This window comes from Rhodamnia argentea, chromosome 10 (assembly GCF_020921035.1).
Source record: "Rhodamnia argentea isolate NSW1041297 chromosome 10, ASM2092103v1, whole genome shotgun sequence".
Lineage (NCBI taxonomy): Eukaryota > Viridiplantae > Streptophyta > Magnoliopsida > Myrtales > Myrtaceae > Rhodamnia > Rhodamnia argentea.
Window position 1 is genome coordinate 22915681 of NC_063159.1, and position 10932 is coordinate 22926612.

Below are 10932 nucleotides of genomic sequence, written 5' to 3' on the forward strand. Positions count from 1 at the left end.
GACTTCACAAAGCAAATATCCTATATTCGACATGACCACACGCAAGGTTCAATTTAATTTAATTTAATGTTTTTTGAGGTCAAGTAATGAACAGCATAGATCCCCAAAAAACGTCTAAAAGCAAAAGTAATGGGGACAAACGTCCTCCTCGGATAAGCTCCATAATGAGCTCAATTTGAACTTACTAATGTAAAAATTCTAGGACATTGGTTGTGAGAATCTTTCAATCTTTGAGGTCTCTATTGTTGCCGAAGTATTCTTTTTCCAACTGTGAAGGTAACAAGCCGAGGAAACAAATTTTTGTCTATATAGTCGAACTTCTTCTTATAACAATATGAGAAATACTTAAGAGAAAATGACAGATCCATCATGGAGAAATTCCTTGGAACAAAAACCATTAAATTATAAAAGACATATTAAATAAGTTACATACGTTATAATCCAGTAGTGTACCAGGCACTAATGGTGAAAAACAAAAGCAAAAACTTTCTACAAGAGATCTCCGGACAAGTGTCGATGAAGATAGCCATGTAAATCTAAAGGTGGAAAATTGTAGTTATTCCGAAATCAAGGCCCCTTGTGAAAATCTTAAAAAAAAAAAAAGGGTCTCGCATGTTCATGACAAATCGAAGAAAAGGGGTAAAAGAAGAGAAGCAAGATTTAGAAGTTAATGCAATGTCCATCTTTTTCTCCATTTTAGGTTGAAGGAAACTTAGAAATTACTTAAATTGCTATATTTTCAGAAACTTTTTCAGACCATTTCTCTGATCAGCGAGTTACAAATATGCACACGCCTCCCATCTAAAAATCTAACTAAATGTAATGTAAATGCAGGTTAATTTCATGTTGGTGCAAATTATGGTGCTGAAGGAGATGAGCACATTACCCAAAACAAAGTAGGAAGAAGAAGAAGAAGAAGAAGATGATGATGATGATGAAGCCTATGAATATAAGCAAGAGAATCTTGGACACATGATTAAAGACCGCAACAAATCTGATTTGCGCAGGAGCAAAGGCAGTTTGGGACAAATAAGTATACCTTACAATATAATTATAATGATACAAGTCTGTAACATCTGATAAAAGTGGCATCCTTTTGAGCTCATTGTTGCTCGTGCCAGCACAAGAGCATGGCGATGCAGCGGCGGAGGATGTAGAACTTGGCCCTCTGCTTCTTGGCCAGATGGCCGCACTTCTGGCTGAAAGACCGGTACCGAGGGCTGTCGCCGGTGATGAAGCTCTCCTGATCGCAACCGTTGTAGTCCCTCGCTTCTACTTTCTCCCCCATTGACGGCCGGCGCGTACTCAAAGGACGCAACGCACGCTCCTTCAGCGTTATCTTTCAGGGGGCTCGGTACAGGTTTCTTTATTCTTGATGCAGAATGCACGGAGACACAAAGAGGTAAGAGCGGCCTGGCTTTGGCATTTATAAAGTGTGAGAGGTACAGTGATTCCGTGCGTGATCTTTTGGGGTTCAGAGGGGCAAGCTCTTTCTCCTTTTCCTCTTGATCTGAATAGGGAAGGGTTTGTAAATCATTGTCTTGAATTTAGGACATACATTACATTGAATTTAGACAATCAAAACTGTTCAGATTGATTACTGTTGAATACAATTTTTTACCACGTTTGAGAGGTAATAATTTTTCAGGGTTAGCTCGTTGAATGGGAACTGGGTATGAGAGAGTACGTACCGTGTGAGAACACTGAGAAAGTAGTGGAGACCCACCAGCTGTGATGCTGAAGAAAGAGAGAGCAGGAGACGGAAGAGGGCGAGGGGGAACAACTTCTGAGCCACGGTGGCTTGTCATTCACCAGTACTTGTCCCGTCATAAAATGCCCTTGATCGTTCAAGTTCACGTTCAAAAGTGCAAAGATTCAAACTTAAAATTGCATTGAAAAAGCAACAAGTTCCATATATATATCTTAAAATTTATTACGAAAGTGTAATTGAGTCCAGAAACTTTCGAAAAGTGCAACCAAACTCTATAACTTGTTAAGTTTGTGCAATTAAGTCCCAAAATTTATTAAAAATTTTCGATTATCAAATTGGACGGAATTAAAGAAAAGACTTGATTGTACCAACTTAACAAATTTTATGACTAGATTGCATTTTTTTAAATTTTAAGGTTCAATTGTACTTTCGTGATAGATTCTAAATTTTCAATAATACTAATCCGATATAAAAACTACAACCTCTCTTGTGGTTCACTCCTGATCGAAGCAAGGGTGGAGAAAGGAGCAGGGCGAGAGTGTATCCTTTTACCATTGCGCCCCACATGGGGACGATTCAATTAAAGTAGTGTCTCATCCACGTTGAGAATGGAGAATTTATGAACAATGACTCGTTCCTGAGCATCTATAGGTTGCATCGAGTGCGAAAAGTCAAATTGTTTTACCTTTCAATCTATATCACTAGTAAATTTTCGATGAGCTAACACGATAGTTAACTAGTTGGGTGAGAGAACGATACATTTTTGCGTCAACATGATTTGGAGGAGGAATAATTTGTTGTTGTTGCGTAGGTTCTAGTTGTGTGCTATATGTACACGATTGTGGACACCTAAATTTTTTACCCAAATATTAAGGGCATTTTCATCATTTTCAATTTAAGGGCATTTTTGACCCCAAAAAAAAAAAAATTTAAGGGCATTTTTGTCATCATGCAAGAATTCAAGTTGAGTTAATTAAAAGTTCGGGATTTGATTCGCGATGTTTCTTTTGCCCTTATCATTAGGATCACATTTCTAATTTGTCTCACATGAACTAAGTGCAAAAAACGTCCAGTTCGTTAATCTTGCTCTCTAGAGTTTGTGGTTTTTGATTTCTTATATGTTAAGGGTGTTGGGAATACCTTCATTCTGAATATTTTAATTCTAACAAAACTATCTTTACTTGGAAAGAATCTGGTTAATGCAAATAAACTTTTTATTGCAAGAATAAACATGTGAACAAAAGTTTCTATTGTTCCAAACTTGATAATTAAAGTTTTTATTCAAATGGAGAAAGATTGCCTCCGAAAACTTGTTTACGAGATGATTTATGTGGCACGTCGGTGAGGACTTTACTAAAGCCCAAAATCACTATTCTAGTCTCGCTCGATTCAAATAGTTTCTTCTTCTGAAAATTGCTTCTGAATTATGTTTAGATTTTGAAATATCTTTCGCCCTGATTCTGAAAACCCACGTTTAGCAAGTTTTCATTTTGGCTGTGTTATTTATGGAAGTCTGCAATCTTTGATTGACAAGATTATTTTCCAATCGGTTTAGGAGAATATCTCCGATTGGATATTACCTTCCAGGAATAAGTTTTGTGGAAGATTTGAATCGGCTCTACATATGGAAAGTAAGGATTTAGTTGTATGGGCGACTGAATTTGAAGGGTTCAGACTTTACTCCAACGATTACTATAGCTTCCCAGATACAGTCTCAATCAATCATCTGATTGATGGCGTCCAATCAATGATTGAAGAGCGATCCTTTGAAGACATGTCCAATGGCTAGTTTGGAGGTGAAGGAGATCAGAACTTACAATTCCATAGTGTCTAAGTTATTCAGATTCACATTCTTGTTCTCAAGAGCTACAATTTCCATATTTGTGAGGTTTTGTAAGAGTGATTGAGTATGACATCTCTTCTAACCTTTCAACAATTCATATAGTGGAATCTAGTCAATTGGTTGTCAACGTGGGAGAGTGGACGTAGGCTTGCTAAAGCCGAATCACTATAAACTTTGCGTGCAATTTTCTCTTACTCTAAACTCTCTTTATTGTGTTTAGATCTCTACACGTCATATTCTGAATCTATATCTAAAGCCTTTTAGTTTGAGTTTTGAACTTGTTTAAATTTCACATTAAGTTTCAAAACTGTTCAGAATCACCTATTCATCCATCTCTAGGTGATATTGCTAAATACAACAATTGGTATCGAAGCAGGTTGCTTGTTATCTTGAAGTGTTTTACTTCAATGCTAACGATATACTATGTCTAGCAACAATTTCACGGGAGCAAGTGATGTACACTTAAGCAATAAACCACCTTACTTTGACGGAAAGGATTGCAATTTGTGGTGCAACAAAATGAAGTGACTTTTCAAGGTATCAGAAAATTTGATGTGGGATATTGTAGTCAATGGTGTAGTTCATGCTGTCAAGGCAACTCCTTCCACCGAAAATGCGACAAATAACGATACTAATGCCATAGCAACACCGCGATATCTTGAAAAAGAAAAAAGACAAGGACTTGATCCCAAAGCTGTTCACACATTTTTCTGCGCACTATCCACTCCTTTATATATTCGTGTTGTAGAAAAAGAATCGGCAAAAAATTTATGGGACAGGCTTCATGTCATATATCGAGGAATTGACAGAGTGAAAGAAACTAATCTCGGTATTCTGCTGAGTGATTATGAGGATTTCAATATGAAGTTTAATGAGTCAATTGCTGATATGGTTGACGGACTTCAAATACTAACAAGTGGTCTTGCAAGGCAAGGTGCTCTTGTGGCTAAACCAATACAAGTTATAAACATTCTTCTAGGACTAATAGATGACTGTAATTACATCAAGCCATCCATGCATGAATGTCAAACAATCAGACCTTTATCCATTGATGAGCTTGTGGGAACTTTACTGTTATATGAGACAGAGCGTGCCAACAAAACAAGAGACTCAAAAAGTAAGAAGTCAATTGCTTTAAAATTTGAAATTGACTATGAATTGCTAGATTCAGAAAATGAAGATAAGGACAAAGAAGAGCTTGCACTCATGGTAAAGAAATTCAGAAAGATGGCTTGAAAAGGTAGAAATTTCAAAAAGGAAGAAATCATTCAAGCAGTATGATCGAGACAGGTTAAATAATGACAAGAAAGAGAGCAAAGATGTAGTATGTTTTCACTGCAAGAAAGTAGGACACGTCAAACCAAAGTGTCCGCTTATGAAGAAAGACAAAGTCAAGTATGAGAAATACAAGAAGGCATTGAAGGTTGAAACTCTGAGTGACTCTGAAGATAGTGAAGATGACTATACGAACATATGTCTCATGGAAAAGTCGGATTCGGAATCAAACTCGGATTTAAATATAGAGGTATGTTCTTCTGAAATACCAAATGAATTTTCTGAATATATAGATGAGTTATGCAAGAATTGCAAAGAAGCACTCAAAAAGGTTTCTGAGTTGAAAAAGGAAGTTTCCTCTTTAAACCAACAAGATGTTTCTAAAAAAGACAAGATCGAGTTTTTGCAAAGGGAATTTCATCAAATCGAGGAAAATCATGATTTGATTTTGAAAGAAAATGATTCTTTGAAAATCAAGATTGAAAATATTTCAAGAAGATTTTCTTAGAGCTTAAAAACTCCGGAAAACATTATTTCTATACAAGTTCCTTTTAATGACAAGTCTGGTTTAAGTCTAAAAAAGGAAAGCAATCTCAAAAATAGATTTCCCAAAGCAAATGACAGAATTTTTCAAAACCTTCCAAATCAGCATATAGACAGCACTTTCATAAATAGTTTACAAAATCCCATGTGCGAAAATTTTGCATAAAGTGTAGTGGTTTTAATCATATCAGAGACAACTATATGAAAGTCCGGAGACCTGTTAATAGAAAGTTATCAATTGTGACTAACTCGGATGGATGCAAGAAGATATGGGTACCAAAGAAATAGTGAGTTACTTTCTACTTACGGATACCAAGGAAGAGAAAGGACAAATGATTTCGGGACGGTGGATGTTCAAGTCACATGACTAGTGATCAAGAAAAATTCCTTCAATTATCAGAATACAATGGAGAAGTGTGTCCTTTGGAGGAAACAATACGGGAAAAGTAATTGATAAAGGAACTATGAGGATTGGGAACTTAATGATCAATGACATCTCCCTAGTCAAAAGATTGAATTACAATTTGATCTCCGTAAGTCAACTCCGTGACTTTGGATATCAAATTTGCTTTCAAGATACAAAATGGTCAAGTATTAGCAAAGACAAGAAGCAAAATTTCACTGGTCGGCGTCATGAAATTATCTATCTTCTGGTTGTTGATTCTGAAGACGTGAAATGTCTTATATCCATCAAAGATGAATTTGAACTATGGGACAAAAAGCTAGGCTATAACAGTATCAAGCATGTATCAAAGCTGTCTTCCAAAAAGCTAGTTCGAGGTTTACCACAAACAAAGTTTGAAAACTCAGTTATTTGTTCAGCTTACACTCTCGGTAAATAGGTAAGAAGTTCTTTTAAATCAATTAACCAAGTTACGACTAAACGTGCATTATAACCGCTTCATATGGATATCTTTGGACCAATTAGAACTCTAAGTCTTGGAGGTAAGAAATCTTGTCTTGTCATTGTTGATGGTTATTCAAGATTTACATGATTTTTATTTCTTGCTCACAAAAACAACGCTTTCTCATTTTTTTTCATAATCTACCAAGAAGGTTCATAATGAGAAAGGATATGCTATTTCTCGCATAAAAACTAATCATGGGGGAGAGCTTGAGAACCAAAGTTTTTCGATTTTACGTGATGAGTTTGGAATTCAGCATAGTTTTTCTACTACTTACACACATCAATAAAATGGGGTGGTAGAAAAGAAAAATCATTCTTTGCAAGAAATGGAAAGAACTTTTCCGATAGAAAATAAAATTGCTTCATATTTGTGACATTCTGAATTTCGACCCTTTTCAAAGCTCATGAATGAATGAAATGTCCATCGATGTATTTCAGTTTGATCTCCCTCAGATTTGATCACTCTTGAGCAATTGACCAAAAAGGGAAAGGCTAATTGGGATTTAAGTATGTGGACTAAAGAACTTGACCATGATCGGCACTTTGACCATAATGATTGCCGAGGAAATATTTTGGGCCATCAAAGGCGGATCTAATATTGATCTTAGAATAATTTGCTCGTGTTATATGATTGGTTCATAGGTGATTCCGTTTGGTCATAATATAATTTGCAAATTAACCTAAACCGATTCCTAACGATGGTGTCCTTCGGAACCAGCAATTGACCCTCGTAATTACATGACAACCAATGTCGCCATGGTTCGAAAATTTTTTAATTGTGACCTTGATCAAGGGTTAATACACGTAACTCCTAAAAGCCGTTCGTTAGTTTGAGATATACTGAAAGTGCAATTGAGGAGTTTTGACCACGAATTGGACTTCGAAATTGGGAATCGGATGTTCGAGTATACCGATAGTAATATTTTGGAAGTCGCCTCATCAAGATCAATTAAGATTAGGATTTGCCCCAAAGTGATAAAAAATGGACTGAGAATTGGGAAATTACGGTTTTGCCCCCGATTAGTGCTCAATCCTCTAGTCTAAGTTAAGGGCATTTTGGTCTTTTGCCTTTTTTCCCATGTGACCGAATTATTAGCGGCATTAGTGTCCATAGTGGTCTTAAATTATTAGCTAAGGACAAGAAAGTTTATTTTTTTCCCAAAAATCCCATCAACCACCCCAACCACTATAACAATTCACTATTACACCTAGTCATTCAATCTCTTACATGAGATGACTCCTTGAACTACTCCACTCCCTCTTGCATTTGAATTATTGGATGAAGCTCTCTCTCTCCCCTTCATTTTTCCCCCATTCGGCCGAACTCCCTTTCTCGCTTATTCACATTCTCATTTCTCTCACTCTCTCGCTCACCAGCCCGTTCCCGCCCTTTGTTCAGGCCATAACTCCACAGTCCATGGTTGGAATTCGGTGACCTACCTACTGTTGGAATTCTCTTTCTTTTGCCGTTCTAACGACATATCATACGTCTAAATTCGCCTTGCCGTTTGTCCCATAGAGCCATTTGAAGCAACGAAGGTCGTTGCACGATCTTGTTCTAACCCGAGGAGGATCATAGCTTGTTTGGGAGCTTATTTTGGCTTGGTTTCTTGGTAAGACACTTCCTAAGCCTAGTTAATACATCTAGCATTGTGTTTATAAGTTTAAGGATGGATTATAGTGGGTATTATAGACTAAATCCTTGCTCTTCTTGGCTAACCAAAACCTATCGGTGTTGCCCAGTGAAGACCGTGAGCTTTGCTCTTGCTTTGGAGGATTTCTCTCGTTTGTTAAGCCTTGTAAGTTGATCTTAAACCTTCCCTAGGATGTTAGGTTACTAAGGGACTAAGTCTGAGCTTGATATTGAGTGAATGCATAGCTAGTTTTGTGAGAAACGCCGAGAGACCCGAATCTGTCCGTGTTGAGATTAAGTGCTTGATGACTTGTTCTTGCTTGGAAATCATGTTTTTATGCTTAATTCATGTTAATTCAAGGCTGTAAATTAATGAACTTGGGTTATCGTAGCAAGGATTAAGCATCGCTAGATTGAACGGGCTTGATTAAGAACGGTGGCGACGCGTATGCATGTTTGAGTGTCGTTGATGAAATTACTGAGATAAGTCGCCTTAATTGGCCTTGAGAACCGAGTGCTTGAGAAGTCCTTTTTTACAGTGGATATGTACTTTATTGGCTAATTAATCACTTGAATTGATAAGCCAGGAATTGATTGAATCGAATGCCTTGATTTGGCAATGAAGCGCTTGCTATGAGATGAGCTTGCCTGTGTTTGTAATCTTGGCTTGCTAGAAATTAATGGTATGGCCAATGCATTGCGCCGATGGTGTTTGATCCCGATTGACCTGATGAGGTCTTACGACTCGAGAGTCAATATACGATCGAATCATCTCGAGACCTGTAAGAATCGAGAGTCGTTTTATTTGACCGAATCATCTCGAGGTTCGAACGCAAGAGACCTATATTCGATCGAATCGTCTCGATGGCGCGGGGTATCGAGGGTCGATATAGTGTCTGAATTATCTCGCAACTCGGGAAGAGCGTTGAAGGAAAGATCTGGTTAATGGAAATGGAACCGAGAATGGAATTGCCTCATGAGTTCTATTTTGCCTCAAGTGTCTGATTTTTTGAATTACTTGCTTTAAGTACGAAGCCTAGAATATTGGTCTTGAATTGTGGTTGATTGAGGGAGCCTGAATTGTCCGAAATGCCTAAATTACCATGCCTTGCCTTTTATCTTACTTTTGATATGTCGAAGCTTATTTTTTTTAACTTCTTTTTGTAAGTGTCTAGAGGTACCGGCAACCTGGTTTAGGTTTAGGTTTAGGGTTAGCTTAATGAGATGTAATCTCACCTAGTTATGGGACCATCTTTTTCAAACGCCAAACTTTGACTTGATCTCTATGTCGACACTTTTTGGGCTACCAAAGGATTTTGAGCCTGTGGTGATTGCGTATCCGGTAGGACCTAACTTGATATACTATAGAAGGGCTAGCACTTTGTGGGTGGATGATGGAGGTGATAATTGGACGTCATATACCTTTTTTGTCCTGGACGGATAAGGACGGAGACACCGTTTTCGGATCACTTAGGGATTGTGCTATACCCGATGAGGTGCCGAGAGCCGCGAGGCATGTTGAGGTCGTCGCCCCCGATACCAAACGTCTTGAGGTAGAGCCCATAGCCAAGCCTCGAACCCGAGCCGGCGTTTCGGAGCTCGACCACCCTATTGAGGATGAAGGGATTGTGGAGGCTAGAGATGCCGAGATTAATCACATGGATACTTCTGAGTCCAAGCGGGAGTTGGAAGATGAGTTTAACGCACCTTTGGAGTTTGAGTCCGAGGTAGAGTCCATGGAGCTGTAGAATTCGACGATTCTGATGCCGAGATGACGGAGGTGTATGAGACGAGTGTTTCTACTAACTACGCTCCTCCGGTTGACGAGTCCACCGATGGCGAGATCGACCCTTAGGTGTGGCTGAGCTACCTATCTTGTGATACCCTCTTAGGTTATTAGAGAAGTTGGACGTGGGTTAGTCACTGACCTCTTTTGATGTTCTATATTTGCCTACTCCGAACCCAGTTTGTACTTCAGTATTATGACATGGTGCTAAATGACTAAGTGTTATGCTATGTCGTTTTCTAAGTCATCTTGTTATTATCTGTATGGAGTTTACTTGTCGCTTCTGCATGTGCATATCATTCCGCGAGTGTTCGTACGGTCGTTAGATCCCGTGGATAATCGCGAGTAAAGGACAAGGTAAGGAATGCTCGCGCGCTCATAAGGACACGGGGCGTGATAATATTTCTGGGCAAAAGTAGTTTCTACAGCTTGCTACATATTAAACCATGTTTCCTTAAGGCCGATTCTTGAGAAAACCTCCTATGAGCTTTTCAAAGAAAGAAAACCTAATATTGCACACTTCCATGTGTTTGGGTATTCTAAAGAATGCTAATGACCGTATTGGCAAGTTTGATGAGAAATTAGATGAAGGAATATTCTTAGGATATTCAACAAGGAGCAAAGCTTATAAAGTCCACAACTGAAGCTCTCGTATAGTTGAAGAATCAATGAATGTCAAGTTTAATGAGAATATTCAGAATCGGAATAATCAATCCGAACATTCTTGGGTTTTCGCATTTCCTCGAAGTTCAGAACCAGTTAGAGACTCTAAAGAGAATGAAGCCTCTAAAGAGAATATTGTTTCTGAAGAAGTTCGGAATCAAGAGGTAGATCAACATACGATAGTAATAGCAGAGGAGATGCAGTCTAAATCCAAAGATCCAAATGATGTTCAAGACGAAAGACTCAACAAAAACTGGAAACACAAATTCAATCATCGCAAGGAGCTTATAATGGGAAGCTTGGATGATGGAATCAAAACCAGATCAAAGTTCAAGCAAGTAATGAGTAACATAGCACTTGTTTTTGAAGTTGAACCAAAAGAGATTGAAGAAGGTCTTGCTGATAAAAACCGGATCAAAGCTATGCAAGAAGAACTTCATCAATTCAAGATCAATGATGTCTGGGAGTTTGTGTCAATACCCAAGAATCTTCCAGTTATAGGAACAAAATGGGTATTCAGAAACAAGCTTGATGGCAAAGGAAAAGTAATCAGAAACAAAGTAAGATTAGT

The 10932-nt window shown here is 38.0% G+C and overlaps 1 protein-coding gene across 1 annotated transcript; it reads right to left on the bottom strand.

The window, feature by feature from the left end:
• Positions 1-929: 929 nt before the first annotated feature.
• Positions 930-1531, bottom strand: LOC115735164 (small polypeptide DEVIL 16). Its single transcript, XM_030666277.2, has one exon. The coding sequence runs from the start codon at positions 1286-1288 to the stop codon at positions 1103-1105; it is 186 nt and encodes a 61-aa protein (XP_030522137.1). The 5' UTR covers positions 1289-1531; the 3' UTR covers positions 930-1102.
• Positions 1532-10932: the final 9401 nt, after the last annotated feature.